Source organism: Chionomys nivalis, chromosome 9 (genome assembly GCF_950005125.1).
Source record: "Chionomys nivalis chromosome 9, mChiNiv1.1, whole genome shotgun sequence".
In the NCBI taxonomy this organism is placed as follows: Eukaryota; Metazoa; Chordata; class Mammalia; order Rodentia; family Cricetidae; genus Chionomys; species Chionomys nivalis.
This window is the reverse complement of record NC_080094.1, coordinates 21,014,426-21,039,611: the sequence shown is the minus strand read 5'-3', so window position 1 is coordinate 21,039,611 and position 25,186 is coordinate 21,014,426. Positions and strand designations below refer to the sequence as shown.

At 52.7% G+C, this 25,186-nt stretch overlaps 1 protein-coding gene across 4 annotated transcripts in view; it reads right to left on the bottom strand.

The window, feature by feature from the left end:
- Positions 1-25,186, bottom strand: part of Soga1 (suppressor of glucose, autophagy associated 1) — a 62,702-nt gene that overhangs the window by 35,670 nt on the left and 1,846 nt on the right. For 2 of the 4 annotated variants that reach the window (XM_057780138.1, XM_057780139.1), the window contains exons 2-3: positions 11,792-12,016; positions 6,241-6,399 (exon numbers count right to left, since the gene is read on the bottom strand). In XM_057780138.1, coding sequence (XP_057636121.1) covers positions 6,241-6,399; positions 11,792-12,016 — 384 coding nt within the window. Of the gene's footprint in view, positions 1-6,240; positions 6,400-11,791; positions 12,017-17,059; positions 17,187-23,646; positions 23,751-25,186 lie in introns of those variants that run through there. The other 2 variants (XM_057780140.1, XM_057780142.1) reach the window with 2 other exon arrangements.

The following is a 25,186-nucleotide window of genomic DNA, read 5'->3' as shown; positions in this document are numbered from 1 at the left end:
CAAGAACTCAGCAATCCTGAGTTCTGTCTTCCCCAGGCCAGGAGAGAGCTGCCTAAACACATCTCAGGGACCTCGGCCCCCAACACCTCCTGTGTTTCCTTGCTGCCAACTCACCAAATGTGGAACGGAGTCCATTCATCTCACTGAAATCAGACTGCCTGATGCCCAAAACTGGCCATAAGGGGGCCCTGGTTTGGGGTGCATCCTAGAGTGAGGTGTACTCCTTGCAGCATGGCCAAAGCATTAGGCAGACAAGTCATATAGTTTTTTGAGAGACCACCACGTAAGTTGAGAAAAAAAAACTGTTAATTTTATCTTGTGTGTATGTGTGGATAATATATGGGTGTGGTGTGTGTACACGCCCTGTACACACATGGAAGCCACAATTCAGCTGTCCCACCCTGTCACTCTCTTCCACTAAACCCGAAGAGTCCTCCTGTTCCCTGCTCCCCAGTGCTGGGGATGCAGGTCTGTTTAGGATCATGCCCAACTCTTTATGTGGATGTGGAGATTTGAACTCAGGACGCCATGCTTACTCAGCAAGCTCTCTTAGCCTCCGAGCCACCCTAAAGCCAGGAAAAATCAGTTTAGACTCGTGTCTCAAACCAAATATCAACAGTTTTCTGTGGAGCTGCTCCTTCCACGCTCAGCTGCCAGCTCTGTGGGGAGAGCCCTGTGTGAGGCAGCAAAGGCTTCTCCAGGCCGGCAGCCAGTGGCTGGTTGAGATGGTAACGTTAAGAGTACAGGCTGTATTTAGCAAGCTTCATTTGGGGCTGAGCACTTCCCAGCCTGCCTCTCTTAATTCTCACGAACACCCTAAGCTGTGGGCACCGAGTTTCCCTTTCTGTAAGCAGATCAAGTGAGCGTGAGCACTGCCGCACCATCTGCTCAAGGTCCCAGCCACTCAAGGAAACAGCAAAGCCGAGATTCACACCCAGGCCTGCATGGCTCCACGTCTGGGTTTGCCTTGCAGCTCACAGACCAGGGCCAGAACACACTGTATCGCAGCAGAACCAGGGCCCAAACCCAAATGATCGGCAGTGCTCTCCCCACCCATCAAGAAGGAAATGCAGGTGAGAAATCACCGTCCAAGTGTTGGGAGACCCATGACCCTGGGTTTGAACCCCCTACTTGTCTTCAGCCTCATCCACAGACAGCAATTCTGCTCTGTGTGCATGCATACCCAAGAGAAACGCACACAGCATCACAAAAACATGGCCACGGATGCCCTTTGCAGCACTTTTCATGACAGCAGGAAGTGGAAGCCACCCAAATATCTATTAAATAAGGCACTCAACCCACACAATGGATTATTACCCAGCCATGAAAAGAAATGAGGTCCTTCAACATGAATGCCTAAGCCCAGAAAGCCTTCTGCTAAGTAATAGAAGCCCATCACCAAAGATCACACATTGCTCGATTTCATTTGAATGCAACTCCTGAATGGATAAATCATCAGAGACGGAAAACAGGCCAGCAGTTGCCAGGAGCTAGAGGGGGAAGGGGTGGAGGGTGACTGCCAACAGGTGTGGGCCTACTTACGAGAGCAACGGGAGTCTTCTGGAATTAAATGATGGTGATGGTGGTACAATGTCAATCCACGAAACTAAACTGCAAAATGGTGTATTCTGTGATCACTGAGTTAAACTGTAATTTTAAAATGTCCAAGGAGGAGGAGTACCTACAAAGCAGGGACAGGGGAGGGTTAAACCACAGGAAGACGCATGGGCAAGGCTGGGAGCTGTGCCTGGCACAGGGTAAGCACTCAGACATAGCAGTCATGCTAGGACAGATCACGCTCACACTGGCTTTCTGCTGGAACACAAGGGGGATGATAGTGGAGGAAGGGGCAGCTGCTATTCCATTCTTAAGCAGCAGCCCAGCTGAGCCACAGTGGCACTGCAGACCGTGGGGCATGCCACTTCCCTTCTGTCTCGCCAAGAGCTGTCTCCATAGCAACAACAGCAGCTCAGGGCAGGGGCTCCCATTCCCTGTCGGGTGACAACATCGCCTCAGCAACCTGTCAGGATGGCAAAGGCAGGTCCCGAGGATGGGACTGTAGCTCTGGCAGAAGAATTGCTGAGGGACCCTCGTCTCCATAGTAACCATGTCAGGAAGTAGAGGGAGGAGGAGAGGGCAAACAGCAAATAAACAGGATCTGGAGCCAGCACCACACATCAGGAGGAGAGACCAGATGTCAGGCATCTATCCGTTTCCCAGGAAAGAGAACCGGTTTTTTCAGCGCCTACTCTGTGTCAGGGTCAATTCTGGGCTCTTTACATTAAAAACCTAAATTTTACATTTAAAATTCCACAAGTAGGGCTGTGGGGCACCTGCTGCAGCCTTGATGCCCCGAGTTTGTTCTGAGATTGTCCTGAGAATCCCATGTCCTGGGATTCATGGGGTAAAGAAAAGAACCAACAGACACAGATACACAGGGGAACACACACACACACACACACAATAAAGTTGTGAGGTTTATTTTTGTTTGTTTTTCTTGTTTTTTTGGGGGACAGGGTTTCTCTGTGTAGCCCTAGCTGTCCTGGAACTCTCTGTGGACCATGCTGACGTCGAACTCACAGATCAGCTTGCCTCTGCCCGGAGTGCTGGGATTAAAGGCGTGTACCATCACTACTCAGCTGAAATAAAGTTTTGAAATGTAGTAAAACAAACAAACAAACAAACTAATCTCACAAGTAATATCTAAGTGCGCTTTGATTTGTTCTTAAAGACAGGGTCTTCCTATGTCATTCAGGCTAGCCTTAGACTCCCAGACTTAAGCCATCACCCCCTCGGGCATCCCTGGAATAGGGCTATAGAAGTGCCTATCATGTCTAGCTTAAGCACGAGGCACTCTCTCATGTATCCCATCACTATGTAGCCAAGGATGACCCTGAGCTTCTAATCCTGTCTCCATCCCCTGAGTCCTGGAGTTAGAGATGTGTGTGACCACACTCATTTTATTTGGAACTGTACACTGAATCCAGGATCTCATTTATCCTAGGAGAGCACTTGACCAACTAGCTACATTCCCAGTCCATTTTTATCTTTATTCTGTTGTTTGTGAGACAGTCTTACATCGTAGCCCAGGCTGGCCTCAAATTCACATTAGCTCTCTTGGCTCTGCCTCCCAACTACTGGAACTATACATCTGATTATTCAGCCACTGAAGAGATGGCCTATTCAGGGTTATCTATCAGGGCCTGAAGAGATGGCTCAGCAGTTATGAACTCTTGATACTCTTACAGAAGACTAGCTCAATTCCTAGCCCACACTGAGCAGCACACAACTGCCTAGTTCCAGGGATTCCAATGCCATCTTTTGGCCTCTGAAGGTACCTGGACACACGTGTGCACAGACATACAAGCAGGCACACACACAGACACACACAAAGTCTAACTTTGGGCTGTTGGTACATCTCAAGAGTCCACCATACCCTGGTATGTATGAGATCTCAAAATAGCTTGTGGAATTTTTTAATATATGCGGTTCTGTAACTTTCTTTTTTGGTTGCAGTGGGTCTCAAATCCTGGGTTTCATGCATGTTCGGCAAGTGTTCTACTCCTGGGCAACGTTCCCAGCCTTTTATTGGCTTCTTATTTCAAGACAAGGTCTCACTATAGCACCTAGGCTGGCCTTAAACTTACCCTGCAGGCAGGCAGGCCTAGAACATGCCACTCTCCCCTTCAGCCTGCCACACAGCTGGGATAACGGGTCTGGACTCCAGGCCTAGCTTCCTAATTTCCTTTCTTAGTTTATAATATACCTTGGAGACCTTCTCATATAAATACATACTTTTCTACTTCTGAAACATGTGGTAAAGGTTATATCATATAAATTTATTATCTTAAACATTTTTTATTATGGTAAAATATATTTAACATAAAGTTACCATTTTTGTCTTTTAGTCTTTTATTTTCGTTTTTCGGGTGCCAGAGTTTGAACCCAGGCTCCCTTTTTGAGACAGGGTCTCCTGTAGCCCAGGGTAGCTCACACTCACTGTGGAGCTGAAAACGACCCGAACTCTCGATCTTCCTGCTTTTGCCTCCCAGGTGCTGGGACAGCAGGTGGTGACACCATTTCCTACATAAATCTACTCATTGTGTATAACCACAAGCACATTCTGTCTCCACACCCTTCCATGGCTCCAAACTGAACCTATGCCCCCCACTAAACAGTAAGCCCCGATTCCCTCCTCTCCTGCCCAGCACCTCTACTCCCTATCTAGTAATCTGATTACTCTAGGATTCTCAGATAAATGGAACTTTATAACATTTACCTTACATGTCCGGCTTCTTTCGCATGGCATGGTGTTTTCAAGGCCCAACCATGCTGCAGTGTGTATCAGCACTTCAATCCTCCAGGGTCAACAACTGTCCCCTCATGCATGTATACCCATCGCTCAACACTTGGGCGGCCTCTGTCTCTGGGCTACTGTGAACAATGCTGCTATGGGCATGGAGGGACGAACATCTCTGTCCCTGCTCTCTGGGATATCCTGAGAACTGGAACTGCTGGGTGATGCAGTAACTCTGTCCTCAAGGTTCTGCGGAATGGTTACATGATCTTAATCTTTCCAACGTCTCCACAGTATCCCATGGTCACTCAAAAGGTGTTTGTTTCATCTTCTTTCCGGTTCTAGGGATTGGTCCCTGTGTCTCGTGTGCCGAGCACCTACTCTACCCCTGGGCTGCGTGCCTGACTCTTCTGGTTACACAAACTTCTTAGTGATCCCAAACAGCCTTGTAAACTGGTACTATTTGCATTCTCACATCATAGAGCAGCGTTTCTCAACATGTGGGTCAAAACCCCTTTGGATTCGAATGACCCTTTCACAGACCATCAGAAAACACAGATATTTACATTATGACTCATAACAGTAGCAAAATTGCAGTTATAAAGTAGCAATGAAAATAATTTATGGTTGGGGTCACTACACGAGGAACTGTATTAAAGGGTCGCAGCTGAGAACCTCCAGCATAGAGGAAGAAGCTGACACCTGGAGAGGAGAAGTGCCTTCAGTAGCATCTCTGCTGAGGGAAGTCTGGGGAAATCTAAACAAGCTGCAGCAGAGGGACTCAGTTTCCCTATATGGGCGGGAGGAATAGGCTGTGCTCTGAGGGTACTCTGTAACACCCCTAATTTTCACCATCAGAGATGGGAGCAACGAGATTGTGTGCAGAAGGCACCCGGTGCTGTAGGCAGCCCACCATGGGCAGTCAACTACACGAAGGGAGGAAACCTACCACCCAACCCCACAGCACGCTGCACGCCACGGCAGCCCTTAGGGCAGGTCCTTCCCTCTCCACCTGTGGGGCACTGGCACATGGCACCAACTCACCCAGTGTGAAGGACGGCCAAAGGACTACTCTGCCCTCGGGACTGTGATGTCTTGGCTCTGGACTACTGGCATGCTGGCCCTCTTAGGAAGCAGGTGGGTGCCCCGGAAATGTACAGCCTGGGATGCCTTAACGAGCAGCCAACCAGCTGAGGGCCAGCTGTGCCTCTGAGGCCAGAGGCCGCCTAGTGTTTGGACCACACACCTCCTTCCCCACCCTGCCGCCAGAATCAGGAGGTATGTAGGCTGAAACACTACCCGGAGGATGGTTTTCCACTGGCATTCTGCAAAGCCCCCAGCAGCCTGCATGACCTTGAGAACCCACCCCCCTCTCCCAGAAGGAAGCTGTTTGCTCAGCCGTGAAATGAAACACAGCTTTGTTGGGCCTTTGCAAAGATTTCCGAGATAAACTGTCCTCGTGTGAGCCTAACTCATAGCTGGAGGAGGGTATAGCAGAAGGAAAGGTCAACCAGGGTGGGGGACACGGGGTCTGGAAGTCACATTCAGAGACAAGTGGGAGACCCAGGCTAAGCATCCTTCTCCAAACTAAGTGGCAACAGCACATGAGTCCCTAAAGCCTGTCCACGCAAGCTAGTCAGTGACAGGGGACAACTGCCCAGCCTTATAGATGAGGAACTGAGGCAAAGAAAGCCAGACCCATGCTGGGCATTGATGAATACACCCTCAATTAATCCCAGAAAGAGTAATTAATCTCAGTAAGTGTATCACCCTCACCACTTTATTGTGAAATCCAGTGTAGACTATAGATGAGGTGCTCAGAAAATACACGCTAGAAGGGTGAACGGATAACTAACACTGCCAAGGAGGTCCACAGGACGCATCTCAGTCCACAAACAACCAGGAGGGGGTGCTCAGCCACCCAGTTGGGCCACAGTCCTCACCTCTCTGGGACGATCCAGCTCTGTTTGCAGCACCTGCTTGGCCAGCTCCGTCTCGATGAGCCTCTGCCGAAGCCCCTCGTTCTCCTCCTCCAGCCTCATCCGCTTCTTCTCCACCACCTCCAGCTCCTTATGAAGCCGCATGGAGATGTCCTTAGAGACCTGAGCCAGGGTGGGAGAGAAAGGGGCATGTTCAGGCTGGGGGAGGACACACCTCGAGTCCCAGAGACCATCCCACTTCAGTCTCAGGGTCACCTCATCACCCTCATTCAGCAGAGATGGAAACCGAGGCCAAGAGCCATGAGTATAGGGATTAACAGACCCCAAACCAAACCCAGGCACCTCAGCTCCCAATATGTTGCTCCCAAAAGCTGGGATGATCTTGTTCTGTTCTTACAGGTGTCTTTATATTCAACCGGGGGAGCCTGTGAGGGGAGAGAGTTGCTTTGGAAGCCCAGCACAAAACGAGTGCCATGTAATCCTCAGCAAGTCATTTCCTGGCCCCATGCCTCAGCGTTCTCAGGGTGTATAAAACGGGTACAGCAGTAACGGGGCAATCTCAGGGCCGACATGAGGGTCACATCAGCTACTGCTCACAAAGCCTTCACCCAGCGCCTGCCACAGTGAGTGGCTGCTGACCTGTGGCTGCTGCTCCCAGGAATTGATGTCCAGAGACAGACATGACTTGCTGGAGGTCACAGTGACCCTGAGGCCTGTTCTGGGACATAGAACATGCTAGAATGACAAAGGCTGGGCAAGTGTCCAAGTCATCCCTTGGATGCAGCTAGCAGAGTGGCAGTCTCTAATTTCGGGCCTACGCCCAACAGGAAAATCACCCCTGACTCTGGAGGATCCCCTTGGCCCCTGCTGCTGGGTGTGATAGGGTAGGGAGGTTGAGGTGGGGTGAAGGGAACCCTCCTGAGCAGGTAAAATACAAATAGATGCTATCCCCAGGTAGGCTGGGCCCTGCTGACACCTAGATAGTAGTCCTGCCCTCTGAAGTGACTTTTCCAGGGTCACACACAGCGAGCATGGCTGGGCTGGATTGGTATTCCCTGTGGTTTGGAGGGGCCTGCATAGCCAGGATCCCCTGGGAGTCTGAAGGCTTTGCCAGCAAAGCCTGTGCAGCATAGACAGCCGGGCACCCAGGCCTGCCAATGTCGGAAATGACCACGAGCCTCCTCCCTCTGGAAGAGAAGAGGCCCTCCCTGGCTCTGCCCACTGCCTGGGCTCAAGCCCAACTCAGCCCAGACCCCGTTGGCAGTGTGCAGGGAAGGCCAGGAAAAACAACAGTGAGAGGAAACAGCATGGTTCTCCTCCCTCCTCTGCCCACTGCCCCCTCCAGCCTGAAGATCTCTGAGGACGCCAGATGGAGGCACACAAGCCTCCCCTGTAGCCATGCTGGGCCACAAAGCATTCCTCACCCATAATGTAGGATAGTCAATCCTTTAATATCAGAAAAAGATTTTGCAGAGAAGAAAACTAGATTGAAGTGCAGTGCCAGCATTCATGGCCATGTGGTCGGCAGTAATGGGTGGACACACTGTTCATGAGGGCTGCTGGAGCGGGTAAACGCACTGGGGGTGCCTGGGTGGTGGCTGGAGTCCAGAGGGTGATAAAAAAAAAATACAAGCCTTTTTATTTACTATTATTTTTAAATAATTCATTCTATTTAATGTATTACAAAGTTGCATTTCATAATTTCATGATCTATTTTTGATTGTGTAAAATACTTAACCACCAGAGCTGCTCAAAGGCCACAAGTTCAAGGAACCTTCTATACAAGGATTTTCACTTTAGGCTGTGCTGGGAATGAACCTTGGGCTTCTGTGCACACTAGGTGGCATTTTCCCACTCAGCCACATCTCCAGCTAGATAAGGAAGTTTTTCTTCCCAGTCTAGCCTTGAGCTTGCTACTAGCCAGGGACGGCCTTGAACTTCCGATCTTCCAACCTCTGCCTCCCAATGCTGGGCTAAGAGGAGTCGTCCACCTTGCGAAGTCTATGCATTGCTGAAGGCCAATGCCAGGGCTTAGTGCCTGCCAGGCGAGCCCTCTGTCTGCTCAGCTACACCTCCAGCCCAGCCACAAAAGCATTTTTAATGTTTTACCGATTACTGCTTGGCCTCTTTGCATTGATTTTATCCACCCTGACCCAGGCTTACAGCTATAGTCCCCAATGTGGGGCTATTAGGTCACTCAGGAAGCGCTCTCCTCACCAACATTCCATTCATTCATTCATTCATTCATTCATTGCGTTGGCACTGGGGTGGAAGTGGTGAATCACGGAGACCAAGGCCATGCCTATCTGGATTCATTCACCTGCGTCCCAGTGACAGCTCAGAGCCCGATATTCAGTAAATGCCTGATAAGCGCTTGTTGGGGGAACAAACAAATCAGGGTCCAACGCATGATGAAGGAGTGGCTGACTGAATATATGTGGGGAGCTGCCCCTGAGCCTGCTCCACTGTCCAAAGAGGGCTACTAGGGCCAAGGGTCCTCTCCCAAACATGCTTCCATCGGGGGTAGAAGGTGTCCACCTGAGAAGCCCACTAGATCCTCTTCCTTCTCCATGGATTCCCTGTCCCCATGTTCACCCCACCCCAGGGCCACAAGTTAAGTAAGTGCAAGCGTGCGCGTGCATGTACGTGCAAGTGCAAACACACACACACACACACACACACACACGGAAGCTGCAGAACTGTAGACAGAAAAGCCCACAAGCTCAGATCCCTGCAGTGCCTTGCAGCCTCCAGGTACTACAGCCACCAGACTGGGCAGCAGGAACTGGGGCCTGGCCCTGCCTTCACCTCCCAGATTTCCAGCCTCCCAGGGCCCTGGTCTCTCACAGGTCATTTATAGAAGCAATTAGCTCCTCCTCAGGCTTTCACTATAAGCTTTTCTCACCCTCAGGACATTCTATTCCCACTTTGAGGTTCAGAAAGGAAAGGTCAGTTGCCCAAGGTCACATGACTGAGAAGGTACCAAGCAGAGTCAACTCTAAAGCTGATGCTGTGGGGGTAAGCTTGAAGGCATACAACTATGAACAAGAGCAAGTCTCAACACGGCTTACTACGTCAGAAGGGCCTAAGGAGCCCCATGTGCCTGTCTCACTGAGCCCCACAATTACACCCAAAGGAGGGGGCCTAGAGACCAAGAGAGGAGAGGCAGCTGCAGCATCCGGACTCAGTGCAAATGCCTAAAGCACAAACAAATGTGCTCAGCCATGAGGTCACTGTTTACAGTGCCGGCCTTGGTCCCTACCAAAGGCCATCAGCAGCGGAAGGCTCCCAGCTCCTGGACACATCAGCTCTGGGCTCTGAACCTTGGATTGCAGTAATCTTCAGGGAGAAAGATGGAAATTGTAAGCAGCATCTCAGGCCAGGCAGCATCCTCATTCCCTCAAGAACCGCATGATGGGAATGTCACCCCATTTTACAGAGGGAGACTGAGGCTCCAAGGAGAAAATAATGCAGGTCACCCAGGACACAGAGCCAAGGCCAAAGCATCCTTATCTAAGGATGGGCTACACACATGTTACCGATGTGTTCTGGGACCTTCTACAAGAAAAGCTGTGGGATCCTAGCGCCCCCCAAGCTCAACAGTCTGGGACCACACGCATCACACAGCACCCTCTTTAGTGATTTCATTTTATCTTCATAGAAATCTCTATAGCGAACTAAACTTATCTCCACTTTCCACAGGGAAAACAGGATCAGAGCTGTGAAGCAGCTTACCCAAGGCCACACAGCCACAAAGTGGCAGCTCGGGGCTCTATCCATTGGCCCTCTCGTCCTCTACCATCGAGGACCATCCTGCTGAGGTCGGAGGAGATCTTAACTGTGTGGACCAGCAAAAAGTGAAAGAGCCTGGGGGGTTGCTATGGGGTGGCCGTGGGAGATCGCCTAATAACACATGTGCCCAATAAAACCACTGGTGCTCAAAAGACCTGCAGGGCACAGGGCCAAGGAGCCTGCGGAGCAAGGGAGGAATCCCTAGGCATACACCCCTCTAACCTCTCTCCACCTGGTTCCCTTAGCCTGCCTGGGGGAAGTCAGCATTCTCAGGACCTCCGTAATTGCCTCTAACATTCCTAGCACGCTGGGGCAAAGGGTGGCGGCAAGGCTGTGGCCAGCTCAGGCAGAGCCAGAGCGTGAGCTCAGCGCTGCAGCTGCGAGGGGGGGGGGAGGTGCAGGGGAGGCACGGAGATGCTGATTGGCTGATTCAAATCCCAACAGAAGGGGCCCTTCCCCTCCTCTTGGATGGCTGAGCCCCACCCCCACCCAAGCTGCTCTGGCCTCGCCCACCAGACTGTTCCCCCCCCCACCCCCCACCCAGTAGGCTTGTCTAGGGTCCTCCCAGAAATCCTCAAGGACCAGTGAGCCTATAGGCAGATTTCCACGAACTTCTCCACTCTCCTTCCCTCCCTGCTCTGTCTCCCACCAATGAGGGAACTGGAGGGTGTTTTTGTTTTGTTTAAAAACAAACAAACAGAATCTGGCTGTGCAGTCAAGAAAACAGGCTCCTTGCAGGTACACAGGCTTGCTAGGAGCCACAGCCTTCCTAAATCAACACTGGTTCTGGAATGAACAGTAATCTTTATGAGTGACTTGCTGGGCTGGATTCTCAGTGCCTTCCAGCAGCAGGCCTGTGTGGATGGCTCCGCACCTGTCTGACCTTGGGGCCCTTGGGAGTCTTCCCTAGAACGTCCCAGGCCCTCTCCTCTCATGGGCCTCAGTGCAGAGGTCACCCACGGGATTCCTGGGCTCCTCCCTATTCTGTACCAGCCCCAGCTCCCGTAGCCCCCTGCTCACACTGGGCTGAGTTAGAAGAGCAGAGGCTGGCTCAAGTGGAGACGTCTCTCCTGGAGCCCCCACCTGTCTGAGTGGGGCCATCCCTGCTTCCTCCTGAGGCAGAGGAGCAGCAGGGTCCAGCAGTGAGGTCTGGGAGGTTAGCTGAGTCTGACTTCCGCCACCCACACAGGAGATCCCCTGACCCTGAATAGGTACATTCTCCCTCTGAGCCCCAGAACCCTCACCCAGAAATCGGATGCAATAATACTGGCTGATCACTGACAGTCTCTGGTATCTTAACCACAGTTTCAACAGCCTAGGTTCAATGTTCTTACATCCATGTTGCAGATAAGGAAACTGAAACATCACTTGTTCAAAATCACAAAACGCAGGCATACTGGAGCCCAGCCCTGATCAACACCATCCAGCCGTGGTCCTTTGATCTCTCTCTCAGTAGCCTAAGGAGCTGTATAGGAGCCACTCAGAGACCAAAAACAGGTACAGGCAAGAGCCTTCTACTTCCTCCTGGGGGGGGGAGGCAGGGGGAGTTTTGGATATACCATCTTGGGACATCCCATTTGGAGGACCTGTTGATCCACCAGGGTCCCAACTTTGCAGATGGGGAAACTAAGAGCAGAGAGGCAGGATAACTTGCCCAAGGCAAGTAGTAAGCCACAGGGCTAACCTGAATGCCCAATGGGGCCTATGACTCAACCATCCAACATGAGCACTTATAAAGGTTGGTGGAGACCCCCAAACTGACCTTGACATCCTGCTCCAGACCACGGATGAGCTCACCATCCACCTGGCCTGTCTGGGCAGCACGGAGGCTGCGGCGCTCAGCTTTACGCAGTCGGTACTGCAGGATGCGACAGGTCTTGCTGGCTTGGTCCAGCTGCTGCCGCAGCTCCTGTAGCTGGTACACATCTTCCTCCATGTAGACATCCCGCATTTCCAGCATCTCAGCCCGCAGCTCTTCGATCTCATCCTGCAGGATGAAGGAATGGTCAGATCCCCAGATGCCATGGCAACGCTGGCGATACCTGGCAAGCAGACTTGGTGGCCTGGTGTGGTAGCCACAGCTGAGCTCCCAGGATTGGAAATACATGCCTTCTGTGGCAAAAGGGGCGCTGCAGATGTGACTAAGATAAGGGTCTCCAGACAGAAGCATTATCCTGGAATCTCCAGCTGGGCCCTAAGAGAGGGACTGATGGGAGTGTGAGGAGGAAGTAGGGGGAAGGCAAACAGGCTCTGCAGGTGGAGAAAGGGCCACCAGCCAAGAAATGCAGGCAGCCTGGCAAGGATGAACCGAGGGGGTTCTGCCCTACAGCACTCAGCAGACCTGAAGCCCTGGAAGATAATCTACAGCCATACCACTCTTGGGATTTGGATCTTAACCATCCCCACAAAGTCACCTGCTATCAGCTGTCTTCCATGGCACACACATTTAATCCCAACATTTGAGAGGAGGCAGAGGTAGAGGCACAGAGGCAGTATCTCTGTACATTCCAGGCCAGCCTGGTCTATACAGGAGGTTGCAGGCCAGCCAAGGCTACACAGTGAGACTCTGTAGCAAAACAAAACAAAACATTGATAGGGCAAAGAGTCAGATATGGGGGATATGGAGTTGGGAAGATCATGTCTTCAAAGCCAGCCTCAGTATATGAGACTGCCTAAAACAAAACAGCAAAAACAAACAGGGCTGGGGTAAAAGAGGGGTCAGCCACACAGGCCTGGAGGGCCTGGCTTGAGTTTTCAGTGGGAGGTACTACAGGTGACCTCACTCAGGAAGGCCAGCTACTGTCCCTGTCACCAGTTCCCATCAGCGCTTCCCGCAGCTCATATGAAATTCTGTGTGACTGTTGGTCTCCCAGTGAGCACGGTCACCCCACCACCTGCCTGGCCCCCACATCCATCTTGCACCAGCTTGGCCTCCTGCAGACTTTCAGCAAGTATTAACTGAATGAACAAAAGCATGCCTAGCTAATGAAGAAAGAACAAGAGGGAGGGACTTCCCGTTGTGAAAGACAGCAAGTGACCACCAGACACTACATAGAGGGGCAAGCAGACACCTCCCAGAAGAAACACATAATTATGCCTCATAACAAATGTGGAAACTGAGTCACAAGCATGAAAAATATCTGTTAAACAAGATTGCACAATGATAAGGGAACTGAGTCATCAGGGACGTATCCTTGACAAAGGCACTCCCCAGGGTAAGCACTCACAGTGGGTACTGATGGAAGCAGGGAGGGAACCAGAACCAGAAAGGCCACTCTGGAGACAGGACCCGATCGTCCCTAAAGAAGACGGGAATAAAGGGGAGTCCCCTCCCCACACCCTTTGCTCACCCCAAGGGTCTCCATAGTTTTGGAAAAGAAATCCACAGGGCCTCTCCTCACACCTGCCTGCCAGCGGGACAAGCACAGCGCTGGGTTGGACTGCAATGGGTCCAGACCATGGCCTGGCTGCCGTGGGGGTGTGGCCTGCAAGACTGATGCCAGGTAAGAAGCCACGTTATCCAGGCCACACCACACCCCAGGCTTCCTCACATCCTTCTGCCTGGCTTTTGGAACCATTTCTCAGAACCCGGGAAAGGAACAGAAATGACAAATTGGCGGCTCCAGCCCCGACATGCCGTCTCCCTCCACTAATAGCTAATCCGTGAATCACTAGCTGCCACACCAGTAGTGTCTGTCCAAGGGGTGTGTCCATCAGCACTCCAAAGTGGTGAGCCTGCCATTGGCCGCAGTGGACACCCCACCCCAGAGTACAGAGTCACCACCCCACACCACACCAAATGGACAGACTGGAAGTAGAAGGGAGGAAGTGAGGCATTCGGCTGACAGAGAAGGCAACAGGAAGTAAGGGGCAGGAGATGCAGGCAGACAGTACATCCCTAAAGCTCAGGCCGCAGGGGCCTGTGTTCAAGTTCAGCCTTGCCATCCGTGAGCAGCTCACATACTCCCCTTGCTGTTCTGACAGAACACGGTGACTGGGAGGATGTGGAGGTCTGAGTGACTCTCTAGGTCAGACGGAGTCACGGGATGACACGGGGCGTGCTCAAAGTCATGCTGTGGGGACACATTAACACACAGATGTGTGACACTGAGCCCACAGGTGACATCCTTCCACATTTAGCTTTCTACTAACAAACTGACTTCTGTGAAAGTCATACACGGTCAAACAGAAAGCTCTGAAAAATACAGGGACATCGGTCACAATCTCTCGACCTGGTACTGAAGCACAGTGGCCCCAGGGATGGTGGGGTGGCTCGCTGGTAGTGTTTGCCTACCATGCTCAGGCACGTGGTTCTGCTCCCTGAAAAAGTGGGTACCTGATACAAAACCCCATATTCCCATCCATAGCTACTGAGTCAGAGACGTAAGGGGTGGGTCCCTGGAGTGATTCTGAGGCAAGGGCTTTCCCTCCCCACAGAAAACAAGAGTCTCGTTTCACAGCACAAGTCCCTGGCCCCAGGCCTGACACGGGTGTCTAGTGAAGAAGAGCACAAATGACTGACCCCCAACAGCTGTCTCTTGGGGGACCCGCCTTCACCACAGTACAGGCTGTTGTGGACTTGCCAGCCCTGTGTCTGAGGGGGTTTTGAGGGGCCCAGGCCTCTGGAGGCTTGCTCCAGCTGCAGGCAAAACACCCACCAGCCCCTCCTGGCACAGCTCCATGTGAGGCTTGAGCTGACAAAGGCGGGCTTGTGGCCCACACGGGCTTCTCTTGGGGTGTGGGCAACAGAGACTGGACACTGCAGAGCTTAGGCGGAGACTCTGGGTGTCCGGGACTGATGTGGGGGCAGGGAAGGGGGTTGCTGGGGAAGGGCTCCAAGAATGCAGGACCCTGCTTAGTCCTAGAGCCGGATGTCCATACTCAACCCAGGTATCTTCTGAACACCTATGTCCTGCGGACCTGCTTCAGGTCCAAGCCACTGACCCTTGACCCCTTGTCATGCCCCAGTCTGACCCCTACTCTATCTTGCACCTGCACCCAGATATGCTAGGACTAAAAGCCTGGCATGGCCTTCAGGGAAGCTCGCAAACACAGGCCCAGCATCCAGGCACCTCTGACTGCCGGTTCTCTTCCCAACTCTGTGAGGGAGGCATTGAAAATGTTCCCGTTTTGTAGAGGAGGCATCCAAGCCTCAGAAGTTCCCCAGAGCTGCTCAAGCTAGGGAGGGGTGAAGCCAGATTCCACATAAGGCAATGGCCGTAGGCCAGGGGATGCTAACTGTGCGTTCTTCCAGATTTACTCAGACCTTCGCCAGGCTAACTCCCAACCCTCTCATCTTTCCAGAGCATCCCCGCCTCCCCTCATCTGATTTGGAACCTACACTCTGAACTGCATGGTCCCTGAAGGTAACAACACAGGGCTGTATTTACTTTCCCCTCATCTCTCTTCCTCTAATTGCCTGAGGAAGGGTGGGGCCGGATAAGGCCGGGTCTGACCCATGCCTGGTCCCCAGCATCACTAAGATGTGGATTGTAGTAGACACTACGGGCAGGTGTGAACCAAAGAACAAGCTGCTGGCCTTCTGGTCTTTCTTTGGAGCCTTCTATCCTTTTGACCCCAGATCTAGGGCTCGTGTGAAAGGGCAGATAGAGCCCAGGCAGACCCCAGCGCCACCATAGGAGGGCGGCCAGGTCTGTCTGCCCAGGGAACTGCCTGCTTCCCACACACTTCCTACATGTCAAATGCCTCTCTGTCCACGCAGTGACCCAAGAGAGCTACCGGCAGGAAGCAGCCCCTCAGAGATGGCCGATTCCCAGGACTCCTGGGAAATTGGCCCGCAAGAGTCTCTAGGTTCAGGCTGGGCTGGCAGACCCAACATGAACTCACAATGCTACTAATAATAGGCTTGCAGAGCAGCACAGAACTCCACAGTTTATACAGACATTCCTGGTGAATCATCTCATGGGTCCTCACAGAAAGTGCTGGCTAAGGCAAGCCAGGAACCCCTGTTCTGCAGAGTGAGCTGTGAACCTCACAGTGAAGGTGGGCTGTGCTGAACCTACCCAACCAGGCAAGAGCCCTGGACAGAACGCTTCCCTCAGGACCCCTCCTCTGTCACCATGCGGCAAAGTCACACATTTCTTTGCACTGACCTCTCACAATTAGCGTCTCCTCCCACTGTGGACTCAAGAACAAACTGAGGCTATATTAGAAGCATCCAGGACTTGGACACCAAAGAAATCACTAATATTTTCATATCCTATAATGGTTGTTGCAAAAATGCCAAAATATTATTCCATGAAGGAGGCCAGCCACAGTAGGTGCTGCGGGATGCCATGCATGCGACATTCTGGATGGGCAAGGCTATAGGGCAGAGAACACAACAATGGCGGAGGGAGGGCTTTGCTTTAGAGGAAACTTGGGTGAAGAGCGAAGTCGTCTTAGCATCTCCTTTCTTTCTGGTTGCTGAGGATTAAATCCAGTGTCTCCCACAGGTTAAGTCCAGGCTCCAGCCCTGAGCTACACTCCTAGCCCTCAGGAGCAATTCACACACAGTAAAGTGATTGTTTTAATGGACCCCATCTGGTACCTGAAGATGGTCCCGTGGGGAAAGGTCTTCACTGCTAAGCTTGGCAATTTGACTTTGATGCCGAGAACCCACTTGACAGAAGGAGAACCAGCTTCCACAAGCTAACCTCTGACCTCCACACGCATGCTCACACTTACATGTTCATATAATAGAAAGGTAGCTAGGTGGATAGATGAGTAAATAACTTTAAAGAAATGAAATTTTAGTGTACCTGGTGCTATGACCTTAGTCTAGAGCTTGACTGTAACCAACAGTTATAAAACTGAATCCAGCAGTTTTACTTTACAGACCCTGATTCAAACAGACAAAAACAAAGTGAAAAAACCTCCATGAAGGTGAACCCTCTCACTACACGTAGAACGAACCAGAAGCACAGGCCCCACCAGGACTGGCCTCGCTCCTCAGCTCCATGTCCCTCAACCACCCCTTATGTGGGCCACACTCCAGCCATGTGAGTCTTCCCCCTGCAGCAGAAATCACCTGCGCGGCCACGTCTCAGCCTCTACCACTCCCGTGCCGGATGGCATGTGCAGGATGGCGTGTGCCGGGTGGCATGCGGCACCTGTTGCCTTGGAAGGAAGCCTTGCAGCCTCACCGTCTCTTTCCCTCATACTGTGGATGGCCTGTCTCTGTCACTAGAGAGCCACGTGTGACAGGGCTGGCCTAGCACGCAGAGAAGGGCTCAAGGAAGAGCAAAGGGTGAACAGCCAGGCTGAGGAGAGCATCGCCATCCCACTGCGCAGCTGCAGCAAACCGTTGCCTTTGGACTCTGAGGTAATGTCCAAAGAGGCTTCAACTCCCAGTACACGGACACCAAGCCACAGCCATGACAGACTCCAAATCTAACCCAAACGTATCACTTCCTTCCCAGCTCCCAGTCAATCGGCCAGTGAGCAGGCAGAGTCAGGAGTGGACAAAGTTGAGTTATCTATGGGACCAGGAACTGTGCTCACATCAATCACTCCACAAAGAATCAGGGCCCCGCCTTGCCCAGCTCCTCCCACACTACTTGGCCATCTTGTGGCTATCACTCCCTTGGGCCAAGGCCCAGGCTGCCTACCCATCTGCCACCCTGGCTCTAGGCCACTTGTCACCCACCTTGGCTCTGGCAACCTACCCCAGCTCTGGAAGAGCTGACCGGCAGGGTGGCCAGCAGTGGCCATAGGGACAGTATGTCAACCCCACCCAAAAGGCCAGAAAAGCCATCTGCTGCCCCTCCTCCTGCTCCCCGGGACTCTGACAAGGCTCCAGATGAGATCATTGCACTTGGACCCCGGAAAAAGAACTGCACAAGGCTCCACTTCCCTCTCAAACACAGAGGCAGGGGAAAGGGAACTCAGAGGCTCCATCCAGTTCCAGCCACAGAGCAGGCAGAGGCTGAGGGGGGCTCTGGGACCTGACTCTCCAACACCATTGACAGCAGACAGATGGCCTAGCCAGGCTCACGTCAACAGTACAGTTATTCCCTACATCCTCAGCAGGCAGGAAGCCTGAAGAGAGAGGGGTCAACGGTCAGGACTTAGGCTCATTTTGAGGCTCATAAACTGGACCGTGTCTGCCAGACACCAGGTGAAGAACAGAAGCCATAGTCTTTCTCATTGATGATCCTTTGTGGCTGGCACTGCTCTTACCGTCCCACTTCACAGAGGAGCAAACCGAAGCTGAGGGAGGGAAGGCCCCACAGCCAGTGAGGTGGTCTCCAGGCCTGGCACAGCTCTGCACATGAGGCAAATTCTCCGTCTGAGTGCACTGTGTGTGTGTATACACGTGTGCATGCATGAGTGTGAGGACACACATGTTGGTCATGGCTGGGGATATGCCCAGAGACAAACTGCCCGCCAAGGTCACATCTGGCTTACCACTGCCCTGTCCAACACCTCTAGGGGCAAAGCAGGCCCTGGGCTGCTGGGGCGCACTCTGGGGAGCACCAGATACTGTCCTGGCCAAGTGCACAGGAAGGAAGGCAGCTTTGGCTCGGGGTTTGTTGACAACATCCCCCAGCCTCTGGGCTTCAGCCAAGTCTATAAGGGAAGAGAGCAGGGGTGAGGGTTTGAGAGCCAAAAGAACCACACAGCCTGATCCCTCTTGTCATCTACAGGCCATGTGACCAGCAAGCTCCTGACCTTCCAGGACTGCAGTGGAAGCCTGGGTAGAAGGGAGGAGCTAAACATTCTGGAAGCTCCATGCTGCCCCACGCAGAACGTGGGGGGGGGGGGGAGAATGCTATGAAGCTAAAAATCACTGGTTAACAATCTAGTCACTGTGGATGAATGCCCCACCAAGGAGTCCCCACAAAGCTCCTTGGTATCTAACACAGGAAACTTAGCCTGGAGCAGTCCCCAGGCACTGCTCCAGCTGAACTCATGGAAGGGGGTAGAGGAATGGGTGGGGTAAAACAAGGGCAAAGCCATGGGGGAGTCTGGGTGGAAAAGCTGGGGAAGTATGACCTCACAGGCAGTTCAGCCACGTGCACAGCAACAGGCTGGGCCAAGGGGGGTGGTGTCTAGGCAAGGAGGGACCAGGGAGGAGTGGCCAAGCAAAGTCTGGTGCTATTGAAGAGCCCAGAACAGGCAAGCGGGCTCAGGTAGTCGGGGAACCCCACCTTCCCGCCAGCCACTTCTATTTTCAGCTGTGGTCCAGGCAGGAAGAAACCACTGTCTTGAAATAGGAACTCCGGGAGTGGTCCTCCACCAGCAAGCAAGCATCACCAGGTTCCAAGTGAGGCACAGGTTTGGGCCATCTCGGGGAAGAGTGACTGAGGGTAAGTAAGCCGCAAGGAGAAATGTGTCCAGAGGTTCCTACAACACGGCCGGCTCCATCTACACATGTCCTAGACAGATAGGTACATCCAGGGCAAGCGGAAGCCTGAAACCCAGGACCCAGGACTCTCATGGGGTCAGAGCCTTCTGCTGCTGAGGGTAAGCACTGCAAACCAGGGTGAGTGATGAGCAAAGGGAACCGACTCCTCAAAGACCAGCTTCCTCCTGACGAATCTTCATGGCAACGCCGCAGGCCATTTTATAGAGCCGAGGCTCAGGGAGGAAAATACAGAGAGCAAAGCGTAGACCCAGGTTGCAGTCCAGGCTTGCTCACCCCAGATCCCTTGCTTTCAGTCCTTTGGGATAGACTATAGCTTCTGCCTCCTTGGACTCATGCCCCACCTCGGGGCAGCCGGCAATAGCAGCCAATGTGCTGGTCCCAGGGGCACCTCCTTCCTGCACCAGAGGGGCGTGTGCTGACTGCAAAGATGTCAGCTGTTTGAAGCTAGGGGGTTGGCTACAGTTAGAACCTGGCTGCTGGCCAGGTCCTTGCCTTGAACTTAACCAAGCCCTCTTCTGGGGTGTCCCTCTGCTACAGAGGTTCCCCAGAGCCTGGGGTTCCTCCCATCTTCTGTATACAGGGCGGTGATGGGCTGCCATGGACCTGAGTATCTCCCCAAGTATCTGCAAGAAAGGAACCAAATTCCCACTGTACAGACTGGAAGACTGAGGCTCTAAGAGGCACCCTGTATAGGAAGGAAGTGACTAGGTGAGGCTTGGCCTCGGGCCTAATTCTAAAGAGGGAGTATGCCTAGGAGACCCCACAATCTTCCCTGCTTCCTTCCTTATCGGCCTCCTGAGATAGGAGCAGTTTTGTGCCTGGTGCTAGGGCCACATGGCCCCAGCCCTGCTACAAAACAACAAGGCTATCTTCCAGTCAGAGCTCTCCTGACCTGACACTTAGTGCCTTCCAAAGATGGCCTCCCCTTCCATGACTCCAACACCCATGACTCAACTCTATTCTCCTTTCTTCCCGGTCACTCTGTCCTTTCCCGACAGGGCCTCACTCTATGTAGTCCAGGCTGGCCTTGAACTCCTGCCCTAGACTCCTGAGTGCTAGGACTGTAAACGGTGTACCACCACACCCAGCTCCAGCCCTGCTTTTCATACCTATCATCCGTTTCCACACAGCTGTTTAATGACCGCCCCCCCCCCCCCCATGTGCCAGGCCCTGTTCCAGAAGCTGAGTACCAAGGCAAACCCACAGCTGTGATGCCCCTTTCTTCAGGAAGTCTGCTCAGCTGCTCCTGGGCGCCTGTACTTCTCACTTCTCTAAATTCCAGACTAGACATGGGCACCCCTGCAGATCAGCACAGTGTGGCCTCTACAGCTTGCAGCAGACATGGGCACCCCTGCAGACCAGCGCACCATGGCCTCTACAGCTTGCAGCTGAGGGAGACAGGCTAAGCAGGAAATTCCAAAGAGATCAGAAGTTACCCTGAGGCAGTGTTCCCTCTGTGGCAGGCCGTCTATTTCCCTTAGTCCCACAGGGCCTGGCTTAGAAGCCTGGGGAAGCTGAGGCACAGTTTCTCAGTCATGGAGACCTGCAAACCCCCTCCACTGTCAGCCTTTCTCAGTTGAGCTCCTGGGACCCCCCAGACCCAGGTGGTTGCAAACCTCAGTCCTGACTCCATTCCCAGTTCCCAGCAGCCCGCTAAGAGGAAATCTTAGGAGCAGCTGGAAATAGTAGGGCCGTGCACAGTAGCTCCAGGGGACATTGGCCACGACTTCCTGTGTTTATGTGTGTAGGTGAAATGTCAGTCAGTGTAAGTGGATGTGTGTGTGTGTGTGCATGTGTGTCTGGGTGCCCTGGTTAGGCAAACACCATATCTGACATTTGCATGCCCTACCCTTGTCCCTTGAGTCTCTGCTAATGTGTATGAAGGTTTGTGTCTGTCCCGTATGTGTGAACCTTTCTGTGGGCACCACCTGGACTCTGTCGCACCTCGGGCACATGCGCAAAGGTTAGATGCTGTTGGAGGAAGGGACAGCTCAGAGTACCTGGGTGAGCCAGTGTCCGTGTGACCTGGCAAGGATGTCCCTGGGTTCCCACGGACGCTGGTATGTGTAGATAATGTCTGCGTGTGTTTGTGTGCACACCTTCACACGTATGTGGACTTCCCATGTGTCTGGGGGTGTCTCCAGGCTGTGTGTAGGAGGCTGTGCTTCTCAGCGTGGGTCTCCTGCTGGTATGTGTTGAGTACGGTAGCGTGTGGCAGGAAGGGTCTGTCTACACCAGTCTGTATACCGCTTTCCATGTGAATCCCGAGTGAGCAGGCCTGGAGGCTGGCCTCTGGAAACATATAACATAAATTAGTCATTGAATATGTACATCAGCCAGACATGAGAGCTGCGGTCTCTGTGCTTGAGCGCGGCAGGAGCATACCTGTGTTTATTTGTATCCAGTCCCTCTCAGAGCTTTGCAGTCTCCCCAGCCACAGCAGCTGCCACTCACTCTTCCCACCTCATTTTCTCTCTGCTGGACCTGTTTCCCCAACTCCCAAGCCCTGCCTGCCCCCGGAACCCCAGCCAGAAGCTGCAACTCAGGGCAGGGTCCAGGGGACTTGCTGACTTGGTAACAGACTGGGTCCTCGTATACCTCCCAGGAGTTTTGCAGAACTGCCTGGGGCCTACCACTCAGAGGACTCTGGGATGACATTAGAGGGGAGGAGGAGAGAGGAGAGGACCATGACCGAGTCAGCACATTTACCGAGCAATGGACATGCACCTTCACAATCAAGAGGTTCGTGATACACCAAATCCACATTTTACACTAGTGATCGCCCTAGAGGCACAGTCCACCTGCCGGCTTGGATATCAGCCTTTTGGGATTTTGTTTTTTTGAACTCACAAGCAACTGAGGACAGCCCTCTGGTCTGTCCTTCTGCCTCTGCCTCCCGAGTGCCAGGATTACAGGCGTGTGCCAGAATGTCTGGTTTATGGGGGTCTAGGGATGGAGCCCAGCGCTTTGTGCATGGTAGGCAAACACTCCCCCAACTGAGCTTACTCACCATTTGCTCCCTAAAAAACAGCCTGGCACCCGGCCCACAGGATTCCTCTCACCAACCTTCATCCATGACCAGACATGTCAGGAGCAACCAGAAGCTCAATCACGCCAGCCACACGGCCGAGGGAATAGGACCAAGATAGAACAGCAGGGTTGGAATGCTGGCTGTAAGATAGAACCCTGGAGCCAACACTTGCCTCTCTATATAACAGCAATCGCCAGTCAGTGAGGGGTTTCCTCTGTACCCTTGTGAGTGGCATGTCATTCACAGTTGGAAACCTAGTGAAGGTGCCTTGGCTCCCCACTCCCTACCTGTGCAGTGGGAAATGTGATCATGCCTTCCTGTTCCCCCAAAGTAGCACCCGACATAGTAACACTTGAGGGCTAAGGAAACCCACCCTCCTGGTTCCTCCCAGTTCCTCTAATAACCAACACTCAGACATCCCGTCTGCTCATTGGCTCAGAATCATAACAATTCCTCACGAGACAAAAGGACTTCGCTTAGGAGATGTTTTCCTGACTGTACGCCTCTCCTTGACTGCTGAAAACAATCCCTGGAGACGGTCCAGGCACACCATCTCCATTAGACAGATGAAAAACACAGCAGTTCAGAGAGCCCGGCCACATGTCCATGACCACACAGTAAGTGGTACTCAGGTCTCACAGCCAGCTCTTTGAGCTCCGCATGGCACATGGGCAACAGTTAGTGGTCAAAGGAACCTTAGGCCACTGAGGCTTTCAAAGTCAAGCACAGTCAACCAGACTAAAGTCGTATTTCTGGGTCCTGAATACCCCCACGGATTACCGTCAGGCATCTTGACCAGAAGGGACCCTCGTCAGACACACTGCAGCCACTCGCCTTCTCCAGTTGCTCCCCAGTGACCATAACCAACATTTGGGCATTTACACAATGCTCTGCACAAGCCCAACGCTTGTACCCAGGCCTCTCTCTGGATAGTTCCAACTACACCAAGCTCACCACCTTCCCCGGAGAAGCACTTTCTGTCTTATCACTGGCAGAGCCTGTACCACCCTCACTTGGGCCCCAGAGCAAGGCTTCCCCTGTAATCACCCAAGGGTCCTTCTTGGTTGTCAGGTACCCCTACCCCGACAACCCTAGCGCACACACAAATGGAAGGGGAACGGGAACTGGGCCACCTGGAGTCCTGGGCATTCCCTTCAGTTCATGCTGTCAGTCTGCAGTAGATGTGCTGAGGATTCAGAGTCACTTTCTTCCTTACCCAGTTTCTGCACCTCAGATGTAAAGCAGTCTGGAGAGGCAGGAAACACACAAGACGCTGATGCTCCCTTACTCCCTGCTTTGGCTGCCTGGAGCAGTATGGGTACTGCCCTAATGAATGCAAGAGCCAGCATGGCTCCCTTTCCTGCCCAACACTTTCCCAATTTGATTGTAGTGTTCTACCACAGACCCTTATTCTGCCGGCTTCATCCTCAGCTCCTGGCCTCCCCCGAGTCCCCAGCCCCACCTCCATGTGCTCTTGGCACAATTACCATCTCACCCTTATCACCAGCCATATTGTGTTTTGTTGCAAGTATTGTTTAAGGCTGGTCTCTCCAGAGGCTCTGCCTAGGTCACAGTTACACCCCCAAATCTGCATTGTGCTGCTAAGTTCTAAGCAAACAGTGAGTGAATGGATGGATGGACGGACAGATGGATGGACAGACGGATGGATGGATTCAAGGTCACGAGGAAGAGCCCAGCCTGCTCCCACAGAATCCACAGAAGAATGTGACAGACGCACAAGGAAACACGTTCTCCATCCCGAGAGCAGCAAGTGATATCAGGCTAGGAATCTGATAGAAACGTACAGTGTGCCAAGTGCTCTATCTACGTGCACATTTAATCTTTAAGGATGATCTGTGTGTAACTGTTTAACTCTTAAGATGAGAAAACTCAGTTCCAAACACGGGAAGTAAAGGTGCCCAAGACCACACAGACTAGCTACAGATCCAGTAGTGGCCCAGAGCTTGTATACGTAGACTCCAGCACTGAATGAATGGTAGAAACTCAGGCTCAGCCTGACCCCGAACAGCAATGTCCCTAGGTCGGTCCTGGTCTCAACCCCTGGGACTGCTTTCCCATGCATGTTCATGGGTGGCTTCAGATGGAGGTCAGGGCTCTGTCTGACCACTTCCTGGCAGCAAAGGAAGGGATCCAGGATGAGAACAGGAAGAAATCAAACCAAGAACTACGAGCTGTCCTCATTTGCTGGAGTGAGGAACTCAGATCCAGGTCTGGAGTAGCTCAGGCAGGGATGCAGGAAGCTGCGAGGGGCATCCAGGAGGCTGCCTCCACCTTTCCACCCCCACTCTTCTTACCACTGACTTCAGAAGACTCCACAGGCTGACCCAACCCCCGATCGTCAACAGACTTTGCCAAGACTCATGCTCCTATGTCACAGAAAAAGAATGGAGGCCTGGCCTGGGGAAGGTTCAGGCTGGGAGCCAGGATCGCTCCTCAGATGGGCCTGTGCTCTCTAGTGTACAGGAGTTTACTGAGAACTGGACGGAGGATGCAAAGCAAAGCAAGAGCGAAGGACGAAGAAACCCTCGTAGAGGGTAGAACCAGGAGGCAGTTAAGCACTGCAGGGCAGACATGTCATTAGAGTGCTGTGGACTCCATGGCTGCTGGCCAGGCCACTCTGGCTGTTGTGCCAGGCCTTCAACGGACAAGTGCAGGCAACACTGCTGTCTCTTCCAGCAGTGGCAGTACAGCCCCTGAAGATTCCAGCTTCCCACACCAAGGTCAAGAAGCCAGGG